Below are 22,927 nucleotides of genomic sequence, written 5' to 3' on the forward strand. Positions count from 1 at the left end.
TTGAGGTGTTTCTTAACCGTCAATTTACCAACGGTGGTCAAGTTTTTTTTCCTTCAATAGCTAAAAGAAAAATAGCCTAACAAAGTGAATGAATTAAGACTAATATAGTAATTGAATACATTGAATACGTGTGTCTCCATTTCAAATTTAATTATCATTTGATGGTTTTTTTTCTCTTGTAAGAATTATCCGTCAATGTTGTGTCGATACTATCAGTACAACTAAAAGGCCAAGAATAACTAATAGGCTAAAACCTTAGCATAATTATTGGAACAAAAATAGATAGGCTAATATCAATTAAAACGAACGACATAAAAATACATCCTCAATATGGTGATTACTCCATTCAAAAGCTTCAGATTTGATCATCCATATGAACACATCCTCCAACATCAACTATCGTGTTAACTGATATTGAACTAATATCTGAAATAAAAAAAATTGATAATTCTTAAATTGTGTTTTGTACTCACCGATTGTCATGTATTAATAATTAAAATAGGAAAATCTCCCAAAAAAATAAATTCCAAGAAAAAAAATGAGAAACATCATGATACCTCTTAAAAAATCCACATATTTGTCGACTGTCATTTGCACGTATTGATCTCCAAGTATGTCATGCTCCTGAAAATTCAATCAATTGTACAAATTAGTATTATTTCAAAATCAATTGTACACGAAATACAAAATTGCATAAGATATACCGAGTATATATAAAATATTATCAAATGAGTTTTTTATTAATAATTAAAATAGGAAAATCTCCCAAAAAAAATCCAAGGAAAAAAAATGAGAAACATCATCCTCTTAAAAAAATCCACATACTTGTCGATTGTCATTTGCACGTATTGATCTCCAAGTATGTCATGCTGCTGAAAATTCAATCAATTGTATAAATTAGTATTATGCCAAAATTAATTGTACACGAAATACAAAATTGCATAAGATATATCGAGTATATTTAAAATATTATCAAATGAGTTTGACCAATATAGTAAAATCTTATCATGGAAAAGAGAACATGAGAAAAACGACTTAGTTGTAGGTTGATAAAAAATTATAATAAAAATGCATGTCTATTGTTGTGCTCATGGAATAAACATTATCATCTCAAGAAAAAAAGTAGTAATTAAGAAGTCATAATATCATCAAAAGTTTAAGGTAAACTAAAAATAAACTTGAGAAATGAATTATGGAGAAAGAAGGTGAAAAGTATGGTTAAATGCTTGTGGTGAATTGAATAAAGTATTGAAGTGGAAGAAGATAAAAGGTTATTGTCTTTTTTAATTTTTTCTAATATTGTAATTGTAAGAATAAATATTAGGGGAAATAAAAGAAAATAATTATGATGATGAGACTTGTAATATGACTTCTTGAAATCATGTGGTTATATCACATATCATTTAAAAATATACTCCATGTTAGTCTTTTTATACTATTTATTATATAGATTTTAAAGAAATAAATAAATGTATACTTTAATTTTATGAGTTTTGTTAATATGAAAAAATTTAACCGATTCACTAACATTTATGTTCTCTTCCAAAAATTTAAATTAAAATGTGAAATATAATTGTAAATTATGAAACTTTTATGTGAATTTTGGTAAGTTACATCTTTTTTTGGTTTTTTAGCTTATCAAATCTTAAATATATACATTTAATTTAAGAATATTAATGATGTCTTTTGATTTTCTTTATTTTTATGTTGCACAATATGTAAAGACATTTTTGTAAGGACTTTTAGTAATCATTCATTTTTTTTATAAGAATTATATCAAATAAATAATAATGTAATAATAATTAATAAATAATTATATAATCAATAAAAATTAATAGAAATTAATGGGGTATAAAATACTAAATGTTAATGCCATGTGAAATTAAAATAAACGTTTTAATCTAACCTGTTAACTATATTGCATAGATATACTTAAGTATTTACAGAATTTGTTTGTAAATTACTTAAATTATATAAATATTTTCTTATCCATATATTTTATATTTTCTAAAACCTTACCCTTTACGTGAAATAATTTCATGAACTAAATACACGGTATTATTACCCTTTTAAAATTCTATTATTAGTGTTTAATTTCACTTAAGTATTTACATAATTTGTTTATAAATTACTTAAATTAAATAAATATTTTATTTTCCATATATTTTATAGTTTCCTAAGAAAATATTTTATATGATCTTTAATATTCAATTGTCGATTAAGTAGTTCCATAAAACATCTTCTATATACAAAAAAGTTATAGTAACAACAATAGTGAATTAATGCCTTTCAAAAAAAAAAAAAGTAATGAATTAGTGATAATACAATTTTTCTTTCAACTTCATTTATTCATCTTCGCTCTTAATTTCTTATGTATTCAGTTTTTTTTATTTCGAATACATATAATACTATTCCATATGAAATATCTTGAAATTATTAACTTATAATTAATGCGTATTTTTTTATTGTAATTTTTTGAAGTTAATTAAATTTAAAGCTAATGGAATATGGATGAATTTTTAAAAGAAATAAGTATTTTAAATTAATGCAATATAATAATAAATTGGATAATCCATGTCATATTAGTTTGCCAAGTCACATTGTTACATGGCTTTTTTCATCCAATGTGGCATTGTTTACGTGATATTTTTAGGCTAGCCTTTTAATAATATTTATAGATTATATGTAAGGTAGTGTATTTTATGTAATTCAAATTCACTTTTTTATAAAAAGAAAATAGGAAAAGTTATTAAGAATTGGAGTGACTAAAAGGATCACAAGTGAGAAATAGAAAAGGAACCCCACACTGAAATGGCGGAAGAAGACCCTCAAATGACCGAAACCCAACAACAGTCTTCACCACCTCTACTTGATGAACAACTTAATGACGAAAACGAGGACAAAGAAACCGTGAAAATACAAGCTGAAGAAGAAATCATACAAGTTGAAGAAGAAATTATACAAAGTTGTGAAGAAGAAGAAGAAGACCCAGGAAAAATCAATGCAGAAGAAGAGAGAGAGGTTGAACAATTTGAAGACCCAATTAAACTACAAGTTGAAATCAATCGAGAAATTGGACAAGAACAAGTTGTTGAAATCCCTGAATTAGAAGAAAACCTAAAAGAAGAAGAAGAAGAACTAAAAGAAGAGACAGATATTGTTAATGTGGAGCAACAACATTTGCAACAAGATGAAGATGATGAAATGGAAGGTCCCCCACCCGGTTGGGATTCTTTGCCGCCGCCTCCGCAACTCCCCCCTTCTCCCCAACCAGGTTTTTTTTTTTAATTCTTATTTCTTGTATAAATACAGGTTTATTTATTTAAACCCGGAAAATCAAATAAATCAATTAAATATTTTATTTAAAAGTAAAAAAAAGAAATGGTTTATTTATTAAAAACCGGAAAATCCAAAAAATATTTTATTTAAATATTTAAAAAGAAATGCGGTGAGCGTGGATCGAACACGCGACCTTCAGATCTTCAGTCTGACGCTCTCCCAACTGAGCTATCCCCGCAACTTGTTTCTCTTTTCCTCTCTAATTATTATATTCGGTGACTCATTTTAAAAACAAGCACTGCACTGCCATTTTAAATCAGTGTCTTTGCTTTTGTAAGTTGGTGCCATTCAATGTCATTTGGAATCAAGGTTTGTTTAGCCCCCTAGAGAAAGTATACCTATTGTTTGCTAGTGGTCATCGTTAAGTTTTCAAGTGTGTATTTTAGGCCTTACCCTCAGCCCCCTGGCTAACATTGTTAAGCTAGCTGCATTCACTTGTTATAAATACCAATATATTGCCCCATATTGCTTACGAAATGCTAGATAAGATATTACTTGTCGATGTCCACCAGCTTCAAACATAGACTGATAGACCCACCATAGTTCGCTGATTTCACTTTCTGATATGGCTTTATACTTCTGGAGAAGTTCCGCAGCAGGGGCGGCCAATGAAATATGGTGGCCCTGTTCGAAATATTCGATGGAGGCCCTTATGATAATTGTCATATACATTTTGACATTACCAATATTCATGTAGAGAATAATCTTGGTTCACAAGATTACGCACAATATCCTCCATAAGCACATTCTTTTATTTCATATATCTTTGGTATAGAATGTATTATATTTAATTGTATTATTTTAGTCAATAGAAAATCCTTGCCATATTTCACTCTCTTGTATTACGGCTAGTATTAGCATTAGGGCTAGCTAGATCATCCTTGTAACTTGTATAAAAGCATGGACATTGTATTCAATCAATTTATGCAATTCAACTCAATGAAAATCAATTTTTCATAATTCTATCATGGTATCTGTGCCTCGTGCTCTTGATAAAGGTTAATGCCTTAAGAGTTGATCCTCTTCCGCTACTACCACCACCATCCTTACTCCATCTTCCGCTACCCCAAGAATTGCATCAAACTATCCGATCAAACGATCAACCCCTATCCTGGCCATCCACGGCCACCCTTTGCAAACTTGGTCATCTATGACCATGCACCCCTTTCAAACTTTGTGCCCTTGTGGCCATCCCTCCAAATCCGGTCAACCACTTGACCACCCCTCATAAACTTTGGCGTCCTTGTGACCACCCCTCTCAAACTTTGTGCCCTTGTGGCCAACCCTCTTAAACTTTGTTCCCCTGTGGCCACCCCTTTATTAACTTGGTCAAATACTCGACCACCCCTTTACCAAACTTTGTCGTCATCTCGGCAACTCTTGCAATTTTGGTTGCCCACGCAACCATCCCTTTACAAATCCGGTCAAATATTCGACCATCCCTTACTTGTTCACCCATGACCACCCTTAAAATTTTGGTCATCCACGTGACCATCCTTTTACAAACTTGGTCATTCACACGACCACCCTTTCTAACTTTATCGTCCTCCCAAACACACCTTTAAATTTGGCCACAACTGTCTAGGCCACACACTCAAACCTCGTTATCCACTTTTCTCTATTTTTTTCTCAAAAAAAAAACAAAAAAAAAAAAAAAGTCCAGTGACAACCCACGGCAGAACTTCCCTTCTCAAAAGTCAAAACCCCATCACCATGCACACTCAAAATTGTTCCATCTTTTTCAAATGTTCAATGAACCCTCATCTTCAAAACTACTTCTATCTTAGAAAATCACCAATTGACGTTTAAATCACTAATCATCAACAAAACCATTTCACGAAAATAAGAAACCTAAGCTTTTGCATTTTCGTACTCACCCATGCCACTACAGCAACCCCAACTTGTTCACCCATGACCACCCTTAAAATTTTGGTCATCTACGTGACCATCCTTTTACAAACTTGGTCATTCACACGACCACCCTTTCTAACTTTATCGTCCTCCCAAACACACCTTTAAATTTGGCCACAACTGTCTAGGCCACACACTCAAACCTCGTTATCCACTTTTCTCTATTTTTTTCTCAAAAAAAAAAAAAAAAAAATTGTCCAGTTACAACCCACGGCAGAACTTCCCTTCTCAAAAGTCAAAACCCCATCACCATGCACACTCAAAATTGTTCCATCTTTTTGAAATGTTCAATGAACCCTCATCTTCAAAACTACTTCTATCTTAGAAAATCACCAATTGACGTTTAAATCACGAATCATCAACAAAACCATTTCACGAAAATAAGAAACCTAAGCTTTTGCATTTTCGTACTCACCCATGCCCCTACATCAACCCCAACGTAGGCTCCTCCATGGTTGACATGACTCTTACCGATCCGTCTATTCGTCCTTGTTACCATGGCTGCCTCCTCCAATCAAAAAAAAAAAAAAAAAATTGCCAACAGGCACCCATGACCCACCAATCGAACACCACCTTTTTACTCCAAGAGAGGACTTCCTCTACGACCGTCCGTCTTGCGGGGGCGTGTAGAGAATAATCTTGGTTCACAAGATTACGCACAATATCCTCCATAAGCATATTCTTTTATTTCATATATCTTTGGTATAGAATGTATTATATTTAATTGTATTATTTTAGTCAATAGAAAATCCTTGCCATATTTCACTCTCTTGTATTACGGCTAGTATTAGCATTAGGGTTAGCTAGATCATCCTTGTAACTTGTATAAAAGCATGGACATTGTATTCAATCAATTTATGCAATTCAACTCAATGAAATTCAATCTTTCATAATTCTATCAATTCAAACATAATATTTGAGGATAATTATAATAGAAGGAGACTTTTTGAAGATCTCAAATGCTATAAAAGTAATTAAACTCAGATAAGTGTTGATCATAATCTACAATTATTACTTCGTACCACATTACAATACGTTTATTATCTTGTAGTTTGTAAATAGAGATTTCTTCTAATTTTTGATCTAGCATATTTACACTAGAGAAAATTAAAAAATAAAGCTACAAGGAAAAAATGGAGTAATTTAAGTGCGTCATTATAGACAAATTTGTGTAAAAACCGTCTTTTTTAAAGAAAAATTCTACGGTCAATGAAATTATCTTTCGAAAAAAAAAGTTTAACGAAGTTACGAAGTCATTTACGCTAGTGGACGAAAAATAATCCAAAATTAGGAGAAAAGATATAGTGCTAGGGATCGAACCCTGGACCTTCTATGCACGCTTGTTGACCTGCATAGTTATTCCAACCGCTGCACCACACGCTCACAAACATTCACTCCCAGGGTTCATTGATACTTATACTGTTTTCCTTGGCAGATGAGGCCCCATACACGCTTGGCCCCCGGTTCCAAGAACCGGATTGCTCATGCTATGGGCCGCCCCCGTTCCGCAGTATTGGTCTAATGAGACGCAAAGTTTTGCTTGTTTCAAGCACATGATAGTAAAAACATGGTAAAATATCAGGTGGAATTTAGTCGGTCATTAATATACGACAATGTTAACCAACACCTCACCAATGGTTAGGTAGGAAGTTCAGATTTACAAAGTCTTACCCTTGTGCTGTACAAATAAAGCTGTTTTGAGATGATTCATGATGAAGACTCCATTGTGATTTGCAAATCGGAGGGTCATCGATAATACTTGAAAAAGCTACCTTATTCGGAGGTTCATTAATCATATTTCCCTTGACCATTGACGATGCTACCAGTTGGCACTCACACGTTTATCTTACAACTAGTGATCAATTTTATTACCTTTGGTAGTTATCAAATTTTGAAAACAAAAATGCCCTTTCCGTGGTACCTTAATTGCTTAATTCCTTTGGTGCTGGTGAAGCCGCTGCTCACAGAGCCAACTTACCTTTTTATTAGGTACTATTTTCTAATGCCAAAATACTCCTGGGAATCTGAGGTCGATTCACAGTTATAGGAAAGTTGTTGTTGGAGTTATATCTTTGGAAAACATGTTTGGTTTGTTATGTTCTCAAATACTTCTACTCGTTGCTATTTGAATTGCATGCCATCATGCCATGTCATATAGACTTATAGAGCTCATCATATGTTACAGAATTAGGTTTATATGACTGTTTTCTTGAATTTGATGAGCTGAGCCTATAATCTCGTGCCACGAATGATGTAGTGACTGCAACGTTTGTTCTTTCGCTATTATCGCTTAGCTTCACACCACGTCAACAGTAACTTCACAGTACAAAAGCTAAATATGGATCACATTTTTGCTTCATTTAATGCGATGATACAGTCCTCACCAAGTTGTAGACAACATCAGTAGAACACATCATGGCATTTGACTAAAATCAATGTATCGCATTTTTCTGCCAAAGTCCTGCTTAGTTGCACAGGTTATTTTTTTATTATTTTTTTTTCAGTGTGCAAGTATGTCACTGCCTTGCAGGTTTGCAGCAGCTCTTCGATTTTACTCCTTCCGTCCATGAAAAACCTTACTATCTCCCATTTTGTGATGTCCATGAATGAAATTTTCCACTTGGAATTATACTTTTTTGTACGATACATTGTGGTCATTATGGTTTTTGACCCCATATCTTTCATTCATTATTCATTAACTTGCATTTCCATCTACATTGTACTATTTCCTTGGTTTTTTGTGCAAAATAAACCAGGAATTTGATTTATGGATGGAACGAGTACTAGATTCTTTGTTAAGACATTGTTTATGTACTTTTAATTCTTTCCAGTGGACTTCCTTATTTTCAGATTTCTCACTAACTTAAATATTTCAATAACAGAAATGGGTCAAATGGTCTGTGGTTCTTGCCGCCACCTTCTATCTTATCCTCAAGGTTCCAAGCACGTGAGATGTTCATGCTGCCTAACAGTGAACTATGTCCTCGAAGGTCTTTCTTTGCTTTCAGCTTTTCTCTGGCATCAACTACTTAAAATAATTCCGCCTTCTAATTTCCAAACTTCTGTAAAAAGCTAGTTTCTGCTGCTTGATATTGTGTAATGATATGCAGTAACAGCTGTAAGTTTTTCGTTTAATTGATTGTTCTCTAACCATTAACCTTTTTTTGGTCCTTCTTTTGAGCGGATATCAGAGCATCAAGTTGGACAAGTGAAATGTGAGATTTGTGCAGTTCTTTTGATGTATCCATTTGGAGCCCAATCTGTTCGGTGTTGCTCGTGTTGTTCAGTCATCAACATTGGAGTATGTAGTCTTTACTCAATCTAAATTAGTGCATAAGCTTATCTCTTCCTTTTTGGGTATCACCAAAAACTATAGCTGTCATGGATGCTATAACCCAAAAGTAAGTGCATTTTCATAGAACAGTTACACATTTTATAAACCTTCTTATGATAATATAGTGCATCTCTATTCAAGTGGTGAAGCCATTGATTACTAATGTACGAAGTTAATCTTAGAAAAAAAAAGTGGCTTAATATTAACATTTGTGTAAGGTGGTTCATGGAAAGTCTTAATGGCTATTTTTTTGTCATTTAAAGGATTAAATGTCCTCCTTCTAGGAACATGAAAACACCATGCTTTTAAGATTTTAATCAAATAATTAGTAAATAATATTGGTGATAGATCTTCGTGATCTAGTGGTGAAGGAAGAGAGGGCAACGAAACCTTGTTAGAATTCAAAAATTGGTAAGGTTTCATTGAAAAATGTGTGTAAAATAAAAATTGCTTGTGGTCCCTGCTAGATTTGAAATTGTCATATATCAACCTTTAATTTGTGAACTCGTGAAGCACACTGAGGTCCTTAGTCCCCGTGGCGTCGAGTGGAAAGCTGCAAGGCAAAAGCAGGCTTTAGACATGAGGCGCACTGTTTTTGTTAACAAATTGTATTTTAGAAAAACAAATGTGCGGATCTACCCTTTTTGGGGTTTTAAAGATGGCTAACTTGTAAAGGATACTGTGGCAATGTGAAGAGTAATACAAAAGAGCGAGAAAAAATAAATGGAAATTGCATAGTATTGCACCTTGTTAGTTGTACTTTATCTAAAAGGTGCACTGAAGGCACACCCAGACGTTTTGGCTATAATCTCACTGAGGGTTGGGATTAAGGGTGCTTCTTCCACCTCTCCCATAATTTGAGCCATGTTAAACATGTTTTATACTAATGTCAGTTGCTCTCATTTGATGACAGGACCACAACAGGCGTCCTTCACTGTCTGTTCAACAGAGCCAAGCCTGTAGACCTTTTAGCATTGGTCACTGATTGAAAGCCAACATATCCTGATAGACACACTGATCTGGTTTAGCTCATATGCATCAAGTGTCTCTTTGGCCACATAGATCTTGCGTCAATTGAGCTCACATAGAAGCACTAATTGTGATGTGAGCACAGCAGTCGACTATTATTACTGTATGTCCTTTGAAACATTCTTTCAGTGTTGTCCATGCTTGGTTTATGTACCGTCAGAGTGCAACAATTTCAATATTAAATTGTGAAAACATTTATCAGAGTTGTTATTATCGTTACTGTACGTTAGATGGATTCTGGAAGAGTAGAACCTATAAAGATGAAATGTGTAGAAAAATGCTAAAATGTGTAAAGGGGTTACAGAGTTACAGGGACAATGTTCTTGCTTATAGATTTCAAGCCTCAAATCCGAGGCATGAGTGCTACCCTGTTCTGTTCAATGATTTTACGAGTTAAACTAGTTAAGCATCTGCCTATTGAGAACATTATGCAAGGGTGAGAATAAGTTGGTCATACTCATACTTGGTTGGGTTGCATTTTGTGGTTAGACGCTCAATAGTTTTCCACACAGGTTGAGAACTCGAGGCTTGGATTCCAGTTTCCAGAGATTTGAATCTGCATTCCATCTGACGGCAATACTTGTTATATTTTCTTACAACAACATTCAAGTCTTAATTCCAAATGATTTGGGGTCAGCTGACATGAATCATTCTTTAAAATTATTCATGGTTGAACGCACACCTCAAAATGCGAAAAAAAGAAAAAGTGAAAAACAAAAGGGGAGTAAAACATAATACAAAAGAAGGTAAACTTGAGGTTTTAAATCGAAATCCGGATTTTTTTTATAAAAACTTAGAATTTAAATCGACAATAAAGATTAAAACGATTTTGAAAACCGAAGTAAAACTTAAGGTTCCGGAATACCTAAAAAGTGAACCAGGTATTAATATATAAGAAAATTGTTGGTAAAAATGTGGTGTAATACATTCGAAAAGAACAAATACATTTTTAAAAATTAAATAAAAACATTAAATATATCAAATAACGTCAAATACTAAAAATCCACATGTATCATTTCCCTCCATTGTATCCTCTCCGTCATCATTCCCTCATCAAGCCCGAGAAATCTCATATTGTGCTCTATCACTCTCAGCCATGTCTGTTTTGGTCTCCCTCCACCCTAGCAACCTTTTCTGTACCCTAGTTCTCCAGCCTCCTAACTGGTGCGTCCATAGGTCTCCTTCTCACATGGTCAAACCATCTTAGTCGGTTTTCCATCATTTGGTCCTTTATTGGCGCCACTTCCACCTTTTCACTAATCACCTCATTCCTTAATCGATATTTCCTTATATGGCCGCACATCCACCTCAACCATTGTTTGTATAAGAATAAAAGGAAAAAGTAGGATAAATATGGGAATGTTCTTTTTCTAATGGCAAATTATATCCTACACCCAGGAGTAGGGAGTAAGATACGAGTTCATGGACTATACATCTGAGGTAGTTTATTTTCCGAGTTTTATTTTAAAGTTTTTGAGTTCTACTTTAGTATAAAGTTTTTGAGCACATTTACTAAAACATTACACTAAAAAAATATAATATTGCTCAGAAACTATATTTATAAATGGTAATATGCTTAGAAAAAAAATGTGAATATGCTCAAAAACTACAAGGTCTGAGGTACTACTTCAGATGCGTAATCCTTTTTTTCTCGTAAGATACTCCTAAAGGAGTTATTGAAAAAAAAATAAAAAAAAACAAAAGAAAAAAAATAACTACCCACAACATCTTTCAGTAGTACTTTTTTTTTTTTCATATTACTCAATAAAACAACTATACAATCATACTCGTATCAAATTTATCTAATCCATAATTTTCATCAATTTGTAGTCAGATTTTTTAAGTTTATAGTTCAAAATCGTCAAACTAAACACCGTATTCGCTCAATTCAAAGTGAATATAAGACTACGTTTATAGGTTGGGTTGAATAGATCTAGGTCTTGAATAAAACAAAAAACGAAAAAAAAAAATTAAAATAAATAAAACAAAATAACCAGCCCATTTCTTCTGTCATGTGTTCCAAACTTCCTGGATGGAACACATGGAAAGGTTTAGGAACACAATATTAGAACACATCACACTGCCAAGTAGTAAAACCCCAATTGAATACCAAATGGGAAGTGCACACGTGTAAGGGGCATGATAATGTCTAATTATATATTGTTATTTTTGGGTTTAGTGGGGTGGGTTATTAGGAGGTTAAAGTAGGTCTTGATAAAAGTGTGAAACTAAGAACTAGGGCTATAAGTCGGTTTACGAATAAATATTAATATTATAATATAGGAACTAGGTTTACGTAGGGCTGCAGGAACTACTGATAAACATAGTGTCATTTGATGAATATCACATTACATAACCCATATTCATCAAATTATTCTATTATATTTACCAAACCCAAAATGAATATAATAGTGTTATATAGTGAATGTACACTATGTAATACATATTCATCAAATTATATTATCATATTCACTAAATTTAAAGTGAATATAATAGTGTAACATGGTAAATATCACACTACATACCACATATTCGTCAAATTACACTATCATATTCACTAAATTGAAAGTGAATATAACAGTGACATATGATGAATATCACACTAGAAAATATATTCGTCAAACTAAATTACCATATTCACTAAATTAAAAGTGAATTTTAATAGTTCCATATGATAAATATCACACCCGAAATCAAGATCTAACAATAAATTTGATGTAATTTCAAGACTTACCTGATAAGTTTGAAAATAATCAATCAAAATATAAATCTAAAATTACAAAACTAAAGACAAGAATAACTTTGACATAAAAACATGTAGAGATAGAACAAGAAAAACACAAAAAAAACAAGAGAATGAGTGAGGATTGTCAGAAGCCAAAATTTCAACATGACGGCAGTTAAAAAGTAACGATCTTTAGAGATTTCTTCTCATAAAAATTATAAAAACTCGAATAAAAATCGTTTTTCTCCTTTAGATTTCACAGTAACAGGACCATCTTCTTCAGTCAAGCCGAATTCAATCCCAGTGGATTTAGAACCGTTGGATTTAGATGATCTTATAACTGATGAAGAGGCAAAAGAGTGGATTGTGCAAAATCGCGGCAAGAATAAGCGGAAATTGAACCATTGATGAAGAACCTGTAGGCACGCTACAATTTTCTGATGCTGAAGTTAAGGTTAAATTAGATTTATGGAAACATTTTGTGATTTGTTTCATCCTTGGAGCGGACCCTCCGTGAGATGTTGTGGAGGGTTTTATTCGAAGGTTGTGGATGGATTATGGTGTGGGTATAATTTTCTTTTTGCCTTCTGGGGTGTTTCTAGTGCGATTTGGACGACAGAAGGATCAAGAAGTTGTGTTACAGCAGGGTCACTTCCTGTTTGATAACAAGCCTCTGATTGTGAGACCGTGGTCTGCCCTGGAACCCCTTTCTAAGGCTGAGGTGAGAGTGGTGCCTGTGTGGGTTAAACTTCTTAATTTCCCCCTGAAATTCTGGGGTAAATATATACCTAGGATTGCAGGATTAATGGGTGATTTGTTAGGTGTGATGGGGCTACAGTGGATAGAACCATATTAGGTTATGCTAAAGTGCTAATTGATGTCCCTTTTGGGAAAGCAACACCTAAAAAGGTTAAGTTTCTAGATGAAGAAGGAAAGCTGATAGTGGTTCTAGTGGAATTTGAATGGAATCCTATCCTGTGCAAGGTCTGTGGTGGTATTGGCCATGATGGGCAAAGCTGTAAGAAGCCTAAGAGTAAATAGAAGCAGGGGCAAAAAGTGCAGGTTAATCAGGCAAAAGGTCCTCCACCTAAGGTCCTTACGCCTAAGGTACTTACGCCAAAGAAGCCTACTCCTAAACCTGTGTTTGTGTCTCCTAAATCACAACTGACAGCACATCGGTTGAAGTCCCTAATCAATTTCAGGTGGCATGGACCAGGAAGGGAACTTATCATATTACCACTCCTGCAAGAGCAGTTATTAGATTGAGCAGGCAAGAACTTCTTGACCATGGTTGTAGCTCATCTAGATTTGGTGAACACTCCTACCTTGATGCATTAAACAATGTCACACCTAAAGTTGGAATTGGTACTAAAACCCTTATTTTGCCCCCGGAGGGGGTAGGGTGCAATGATAGGCTTTTGGAATGTTAGGGGCTAAATAGTCCAGCCAAGCAGAAATACAATAATTGGTTCCTGCATCATCATAATATTAGACTATTTGGCCTCCTTGAGACGAAGGTGAAACCTTCGTCTCTAAATAGAATAAGGCAGAATATATGTGGTGGATGGTGTGTATCAACTAACTCTCAGTGGCATAAGGGTGGAAGAGTATGGATACTTTGGAAGCCTAACCTTTATTAGATTAGCTTCATTGAGTAAAGTGCTCAATTTATGCATGTTTTGGTAGATGCGTTGGGGACTGGTGACTCATTTCACATAACTATGGTTCATGCATTCAATGGAATTCAGGAAAGGAAAATGATATGGCTTAAATTAGGACAATTTTATTCTCACATCAGGGGGCCTTGGCTCATCTGTGGGGATTTTAATACAGTGCTTAGGCCATGTAAAAGACTTGGAGGGCAAACAACTGATGAGGAAATGGAGGATTTTCAACATTGTGTTGATCAGTGTAATGTTGTTGATATGGCTGCCTCAGGATCTTATTTTACTTGGAATAATAAATAGGAGGCTAGTACAAGAGTTTATAGTAGGTCTGATAGAGCTTTGGTCAATCATGGATGGTTGATATAAAAATCTGATTATTATGTTCATTTCCACGTGAAAGGATATTTTGACCATACACCCTGTATCATCCAAAGGTCCAGTTCGGTTTAAAGGTGTAAGAAGAGCTTCAAATACTTTAACATGTGGAGTGGGGTGGAGCAATTTATCCCCTATGTTAGTGAAGCATGGGATTTTCAGGTTTATGGCACTCCTATGTATAAGCTTGTGAGGAAACCAAAGATGTTAAAGAGATCTTTGAAGGAATTGAATAAGGCTCTCTTTAATGATGTTGAGAACAATACTATGAGAGCTTGGAAGCACTTAGAAAATATACAATAACAGTTGAGGACTGATCCTAGTAATGCTGAGCTAATTGGTACTAAGAACCAGGCAACCAAAGATTATCAGGAACTAAAAAAAGCATGTGACAGTTTTCTCTTGCAAAAGTCTAAAGCGATACTAATTCCAATTATTTTCATAGTTATATAAAAGGGAGGCAAGCAAGGAATAAATTTTTAAGAATTGCTGATAAACAGGGTGTGTGGGTTACTGAACCTGAGCAGATTCAGCAGGCTTTCTTGATCTTTTATCAAAATTTACTGGGTAAGGAGGATACTGTGCATCATGTGAATACTCAGGTGGTGCAAAAAGGGCCTGTTTGTAGTGCTGAACATAGGGAGGTTTTATTGGCCCCTATGTCTGATTCTGAGATAAGGAATGCTGTTTTTTCAATACTTAATCATAAAGCACCTGGCCCATATGAGTATTCAAGTGCTTTTTTAAAGATGCATGGAGTATTGTGGGGCCTAATGTATGTGAAGTGGTCAAGGATTTTTTTCAAGAATGGGAAGCTACTCAAACAAGCTAACCATACTTTTGTTACTCTTATTCCCAAAATTGAGATGCCAGAGAATGTCACATAGTTCAGGCCAATATCATGTTGTAATGTGATCTATAAAGTCATAACCAAACTGTTGTGTACTAGGCTAGCCAATGTCCTTCCCAGTATTATTAGCCCTAATCAAGGAGGCTTTATTAAAGGAAGGAGAATTATTGAGAATATCCTTGAATGCCAGGATATAATCAGATTATATAAGAGAGCTTCAGTCTCACCTAGATGCTTGATCAAGGTGGACCTAAAAAAGGCTTATGATTATGTAAATTGGGGATTTCTTCATCAGATGATGATAGCTCTGAACTTTCCACTCTAATTTCTGTAGATGATTATGGAGTGTGTTTCCACTACCTCATATTACCTTGTACTTAATGGTGCGCCATTTGGGTTCTTTAAAGGGCATAAAGGACTGAGACAAGGAGACCCCTTTTCTGTTCACGATAGCAATGGAGTATCTTACTAGAATCCTACAATTTACAACTGCAAACTTGGGTTTTAGGCTTCATCCTTTATGTGGCAGATTGAGGTTACATCATTTAATATTTGCTGATGATCTTTTGTTGTTCTCAAGAGGGGATACCAAGTCTGTGATGTTGTTACTGAGATCTTTTGCCACCTTTTTCTGATGTATCTGGACTACATATGAATAAGCTGAAGTCTAACATTTATTTTCAATGGAGTTCAGAGGGCTGATAGGGATCATATTATTCATGTCTCTGGTTGTGTTGAGGGCAAGATTCCATTTAAGTACTTAGGTGTTCCCATTGCTGCAGGGAAATTGGGGAAGAAGGAATGCCAAGTTCTGGTGGAGAAAATAGTTGTAATACCCCGTAATTTAATAAGTATTTATAAGAATAATTTATGTAATTTGAATAATTAATTAAAAGACATTTATATTAATAATTGCAAATAAGACGGTAACCAATAATAAAATAATGGACGAGTCAGGAAGACGTGTTGGACCGAGTATTTAAAGTATAGTAATAATAATAATAATAATAATAATAATAATAATAATAATAATAATTACAATTACAATAATACTAATAGTAATTGGATTTCCCAATACTAATAATAATAGTATATAACATAGTTTCCTAAATACCGCTCTATATGACCTACCTTATCACTATAAATAGATGGTATGACCTAATTAGAGACCTTATTCACTCATAAAATTCATAATCTCACAATAAAGAGAGAGAGAGGGAGATTTAGAAGGGTGAAAAGAGAAGAACTCAGCTTATATTATCGTCTCAAGGTAAGACCGTCTTACATCTTAATGTATTGATTTTATAACCTTTATAGCTCCCTTTCTAGACCACCGTAAGACTAGCCGTGACCTTGACCATGACCGTGGACCACCAGGGAGTAGCCAGAACCCACCCTTGAACACCAGGGACCTCGGTAAAGGGGCTTTTCAGGCGGGTTTATGAGTGGTTGTTGCATACGATTAACATACGTTTTCACCCTTGTTTGTGGCTTGGCCGGACTTGGACCTGTGGTAGTTGGTCGGCCGTCGGGGATGCGTTAGGGTGGTTAAAGGTGGTGGGTTATGGGGTGGTTGCCGGAGTTGTCGCATGTTTGGTTGTTTGTTGGCGTTTGTCATGAACCCGGGTATTAGAACCCTCATGATTTGGCTAGACCTAACCGTGGCGTGGTGGCGCTTCTCATGGGACCACCGTGGTGGCTGCTAGTGGCGTATGATGGTGGTGTAGGTTGCTTGTGTCGTGTGTATAGTTGTTGTTGGTGTCGGTTGGCTAGGGTTGTTTCGTGGCCATGTGTAGAGGTGTTGATGGCGGTTGTAGATACCCAGTATCTACACCTTCCAAAAACCACCCGATGATGATCAGACTATAACGTGTTTTTGATATGCGTGCGTGAATTGGCTATACATGAGACGGTTTAATGCACTACTCGGATATGAAAAATGATTTAAAAAGTTTTCTAACTTCATTTGCATTAAAATAACACTATTTAGAGTTAAAACCGTCTTCGGACCCAAAACCGACTCAGAAACCCGCAACTCGAGTCAACCTGAGTCAACCCTAGTCAACCCAAATCCCGAATGTAAAAAATGATGCCATGAATGCCTTTATCATGTCATTTCCATTAAAATGACCCTAATTAGAGTCAAAACGGACACCGGGCCAAAAACCAACTCAAAAACCCGCAACTCGAGTCAACCTGAGTCAACCCGAGTCAACCCAAATCTCGAATGTCTAAAATAATGCCATGAATGTCTTCATCATGTCATTTCCATTAAAATGACCCTAATTAGAGTCAAAACCGACACCGAGCCAAAAACCGACTCGAAATTCAAATCCCGACTCACACGGGTCAAACTCGAGTCAAAGACACAAAATACCTACCCCAAATATCACCCAAGAGGACGCGTACACGGCCAATAAACCATCAAAGATCACAAATCACAACTAACAAAACATTGGTTAATAGAACAAATGCAAAATCCAAATTTGCGAAAGGGACAGTACACCCCATTGCATCACGAGGTAGCTCGTGCCTAAAGCAGGTGTCTCCTTAGCCACCAAGAAAAATCGACCGACCTACCATCCCACATTTCTCTATAAATACCAACCATCACACACTACAATTTTTACGCGAGAGTCCACCGCTGACAGGGCTGTCGTATACCTATCAAAAATAACTAACTAAACTAACTATATAGCTAGGGAAGTCAGGTCGATTTCCTCAGGGAGGCAAGATATCTGTAAAGGTCTGTCTATTTGGTCACAAATGGGGGGGCTTTGTAATTGGTTTTCTAAACTAAAAGTGCAAAAGGAAGAGAAGCAAGGAAAGAGCAATAAAGGTAGAAAATGAGATTAAACTATCAATAGAGAAGGGGCATGTCAGGATTTCGGTTCACTACGGTAGTCCAGTGATTCAACTGTAAACAACTTAGATGAATTACTACGAGACGGATATGGAAAGGTCCTTCCGGTCCACTTTCTATCCTAAATAACCACTAACTTAACTTCTGTCCTCGTCAGGGTAGTCTACTGTTCATAGCAGGTCTATTTAGTCCAATCTTCCGATCCAGGATTAAATTTAACCAGATTAAAAGGGTGACTCAGAAGCGTGCACTCAACTAAGTCGGTAAATACAGTTATATTTGTAACACTACGGATTTTATAGGCTGGTACTCGACCGAGTATGGCCTACTCGGTCGAGTAAAGTGTGTTGGGTATTCTGTTTGGCTACTGCCCAGGAATTCTCGGCCGAGTATGGGTAATACTCGACCGAGTAGAGGATACTCGGTCGAGTATACTCTATACTCGACCGAGTATCCGGTCTGACGGGTAATATTTTCCGCGGTTGATTTAGAAAGGATTAGAGTTATATTGAGACGCATTATACAGTTTCTAAAACATTTTTACAAAACCTAAACTACACAACGTAACTCTAATCCTCTCCTAATCTCCCTCTCATTTGCGTGGATTGTTCGTGAGTCTAACGAATATTGCCTTGCGTCGATTATGTCGGTAAGTCTCTGATTTCATGAGTCTCATTAAGTTGTCTTTTAGGGTTTTGCCCTAATTATTGTTTTGGGTTAATTTGGGGGTTTAGGGTTTGGTCATTATATGTGTGTTAATTGTTTATTATAATTGTTGTAGGTGACGATGTGGTAATTGCTATGCATATTGTATGATTGATTAGAGCATATCGGATTGCGAAAAGGTAGGGTTTCCCTACTCAGTTACTGTTAATTGATTTAAGACTGTGCTTGTGTTGTAAGTCTTTGTTATCTGCGATCATCGGAGTATGGGTGTTGTGATGACGGTGTTGGTGCGGTTGTGTTGTGACGGTTGTGATGTTGTGACAGCTGTGATGCTGTGTGTGTATGATTGTGGTGGAGTCACTTGCGGGAGTGGCTTCACACCCTAGTTCGCCCTCCGTGGAACCCGTCACGGGAGGGGATGTGCACATTAAGGGACGGGGATTGTTAGTCGCTCGTTGATGAGCTGGACTAGGTGGGGATGGGCTGCGGTCACCCAGCGGCGGATTACCTGTTGCGATGGGTAATCTGGCGGGGCTACACACTTCGGTGTGTAGTCGGTTCTTGTGTGAGATCGATGATCACCGGTGGTAATGTTTGTTGTCTTATATTGATTGAGTAGTCTTGACCCCGTGTTGTTGTTTTGTAAAACTGCGGTGATCCATTCGGGGATGGTGAGCGATTGTGACAGTGATACATTTATTGAGCTTGGGGCGATCATGGGAGAGTCACCACGCTGGATTAGATGACACCATCACGAGCCTTAGTTATTGTTTGGGTAGTTGTTGCCTTTTGGATAATTCGTTTATTAGATTTTGGAGACTATGTAACTTTTATAACTACCGTACATTAATAAATGTGTTTGGACTGTTGCTTTTGATATATACTAACCTCGGGCAACCGAGATGGTAACAACCTTTCATGCTGGGGTAGTCCTGGTAAGGTACCTTGGTATGAGGGGGTGTTACAAAGTGGTATCAGAGCCGACGATTCCGGCACCTAAAACAAATGAACCCAATGAACTTAGGAAGTCCAAATAAAATGAACCCGGGGAGAGTTGTTTGGAGCTACCGCAAAGACTTGGGAGACGTCCCGAAGTCGCATTAAGGCCCTTAGGATCTCAAGCCGGTCACATGGGGGGAAACTGTTGTATGTTTGAGTCATGTGAGTTTGATATCTATAGTTTGAATCTTGTGCATGGTTGGATGAAATGATGAAAGAAGTGGAATGTGATAGTTGTTGAAAGATGCATCGAGGATTGTTGATGTTAAACTTTGAGTATGAATATGTTGGCATGTTAAGTGTTGGAACATGGTAAAATATGAAAGGTGAATTGTGAAATTGTATCTGGTTGATATTGAGCATGAAGAATGTGATCATGTTACCTGTTTAATACAATGTTGAACATGAAGTATGGTAGTGGTACATGTGCATGTGAACATGATGATTTTAATGCTTGATTGTTGGTAGAAGCATGTGATTAAGGTCATGCGCCTATATATGTGAATGTCGTGTTTAATTTTAATGTGAGTATGATAAAAGTGCCTCTATGTACTGGTTTCTTGAAGTATTGAATTGTTATTGTTGCCTTATGTATGTTCAAGTTGTTTTGGCTTAGGAAACTTGATTTGTAGAAAGAACGATTACGGAAGGGTTGTTTTAAAACTGTCATAAGTCTAGTTCTAGAAATGATATTGCTGTGATTCCAAGTTGAGGTGATAGCTTGTCTTCTTACGATTCTAACGATAGGTCACACGCCCAAAACGACCTAGTAACGAGGGAGATATGACTGTTTTACGAAAACTGGTCGGTCTTTGAGAATCTGGCGATACTCGACCGAGTAGTCCCTACTCGGCCGAGTATCTTTTATACTCGACCGAGTATTCCATATTCGGCCGAGTAATCTCTCTGTGATAATACTTGTTTAGCGTCGGAGTCGTGAACTCGGCCGAGTAGTCTCATACTCGACCGAGTAAGGTCTACTCGACCGAGTATTCCCAATACTCGACCGAGTAATCCTTCTGCGACAATTGAGTTTGCTTCTGGAGTCGAAAACTCGACCGAGTAATATAGTTACTCGACCAAGTACCTTGTACTCGACCTAGTATGTTATGTACTCGACCGAGTACCTCATTGGATGGCCACTGTGAGTCGATGGCTATGTTCTTACTTTTGTTTTGAGCCGGTGGCTATGTTTTTACATTGTTTTGAGTCGTAGGGTATATACACATGTATGTTTTGAGTCTTAACGCATTCTTTTATATGTGAGACGGTCTTGATACGTAAGTTACCAAATACTATGATAGGGAGAATGCCGGCTTATGAAGGACATGTGTTGGATAAGGAAGACATGTGAGAGATAATGGAAAAAGAAAAAGGAAGAATGTGAGCTAATTGAGGCAAAGAGCATGTTTTGTGAGATATGATGAGTGATATAGTCGTGTGTTGAGTAGTATAAAAGTAAGTGTATATGGACAAGGGTGATGTAAGTGTAAAGAAGCATGAGAATGAAAGATTGAGATAAGGGACACGAATAGTGGCATATTTGGATGTGTAAGGATTTATGGAGGAAGACAGCTAGGATAGAGTTGCTTAAGGATATATGTAATGGAAGGTTGTTGTAAGAAGATAGGAAAGAGAGGTATATAGTGAACTTAAAGGAAGTTATGTCGCGATGTGGATTTGTAGATAGTGGCTAAGTTTGGGAAGTTGGAATATCAAAGGGGTGAGCCTAGTGTGTAATTCTTTGGACAAACGGTATGAAGTGAATTTTGGTTTCTAGAGATGCGAAAGGGAGATACGACTAATTGAAGAGTAAATCATTAGTGTGCGGACTTGATGGTGACAAGGGTGAGTGTGAAGCAAGATGAGAGATGATAAATGATAAGAAGAATGATAAGATATTGAGATGAATTAATGGAATTAGAGTTGTGGAGCTATGGAAAATAAACAAATGACTAAAGAGTTAGGTAGAAAGAGAAAGGAGATGACTTATTAATTGGCATTATTGAGTAAAAGGAGGGAAAGAGGGATGGAAGTAAGTTGAGAGAACGTTGACCAGAGTTAAGGAGCATGAAGGTAGGAAATTATGAAATGTACGATATCCCCATTAGAGGGTGTGAGTTAATGGTTATAAAGGTGAGCAGGACGACGTGTTAGCCGTGAGTTTCGAGGTATTAAGGGAATAAGGAGCTTGTAGAGTGTTTGCACGATCTGAGATTTTGGTGGAGAGTTAGGTAACGAGATGATAAAGGATAGAATTGGGAATAATATTGAGGTAAATCTTGTTGATGGATTGGATGTTCGTTATTTGGGATGATAACCAAAGAGAGAAAACGGATTGTGATATTACGAAGTGATAGTAAGAGAGTGGTCACATGAAGGATGTTGGTGCCATAATATTGTCACTAGTGGTTGAGGATGATGTTACTTTAGGGAAACTAGTTGTTCTAATGAGGTTGATTTTGTAGAGACCAGATAGATATGTATGGTTGTGAGAGAGTATAAGATGTGGTTATACGAGGCGGTTGTTAGTAGTTGAGTATTAACGGTATGGTCACATTTAGCAGGGGGTGATGATTATGCGAATGGGAGAATATGTTATGAGGGGTGTACGAGTTAAGCTCGGGTGAGAGGTAACTTTTAACAGGTGGTAACTTACGTGATCAGGATTGACTAGTTAGATGTGATTATAGGTCTATGATGTGTATAAATGTTTGTGTGATGTTCTGACCTCACGAGAAGCGGTAGGGTGTGATAGTCATAAAGTTGTTATATGAATGTTTGTGATATATGTTGGGTACGACAATCTATTGGAATAAGGTTCAAAAGGTAATAATTTGATTGATTTGGCATGGATAGTTAAAATCGTATGTGTATTGATGATACATGCTTATTCCGTGAAAAGGTATGGATGATAGGCATGAGATTCTTGTATGTTTATTCCGCATAAAATGTTGTGTTATGGTCGAGTAAAGCAGTTTTGAGTAAGTTTTCTTGTCCTGGAGAGTTATACTTGAGTCGGTGTTTGTGGGAATTATATGTGGGCGTGATGTTTATCGATGTGGTTGTTGTGCCTCGGGTGGTGATCCGGGCACGATGATGTGTTGTGATGCGGACATTTTGCGCTGCGTGCGGTTGTTGGTGGCGGTGTTGCGATGCCGTCACCGGT

At 36.2% G+C, this 22,927-nt stretch overlaps 1 protein-coding gene and 1 non-coding gene across 2 annotated transcripts; one reads left to right on the top strand and one right to left on the bottom strand.

The window, feature by feature from the left end:
- Nucleotides 1-2,737: 2,737 nt before the first annotated feature.
- Nucleotides 2,738-9,891, top strand: LOC141642986 (uncharacterized). Its single transcript, XM_074451994.1, has 4 exons — nucleotides 2,738-3,274; nucleotides 8,133-8,240; nucleotides 8,442-8,551; nucleotides 9,498-9,891. Exons 1-4 carry the CDS (start codon nucleotides 2,812-2,814, stop codon nucleotides 9,567-9,569), a joined length of 753 nt encoding a protein of 250 aa, XP_074308095.1. The 5' UTR covers nucleotides 2,738-2,811; the 3' UTR covers nucleotides 9,570-9,891.
- Nucleotides 3,445-3,517, bottom strand: TRNAF-GAA (transfer RNA phenylalanine (anticodon GAA)). The gene has a single exon. It is a non-coding gene; the product is annotated as a tRNA-Phe (tRNA).
- Nucleotides 9,892-22,927: the final 13,036 nt, after the last annotated feature.

Source organism: Silene latifolia, chromosome 2 (assembly GCF_048544455.1).
Source record: "Silene latifolia isolate original U9 population chromosome 2, ASM4854445v1, whole genome shotgun sequence".
NCBI lineage: Eukaryota > Viridiplantae > Streptophyta > Magnoliopsida > Caryophyllales > Caryophyllaceae > Silene > Silene latifolia.

Excerpts from the sequence above, each read along its gene's own strand:
- LOC141642986 (XM_074451994.1), top strand. The coding sequence starts at position 2,812 with ATGGCGGAAGAAGACCCTCAAATGACCGAAACCCAACAACAGTCTTCA. Across the intron at positions 8,241-8,441 it reads AGTGAACTATGTCCTCGAAG|AGCATCAAGTTGGACAAGTG; the intron begins GTCTTTCTTTGC and ends AGCGGATATCAG. Across the intron at positions 8,552-9,497 it reads GTTCAGTCATCAACATTGGA|GACCACAACAGGCGTCCTTC; the intron begins GTATGTAGTCTT and ends ATTTGATGACAG.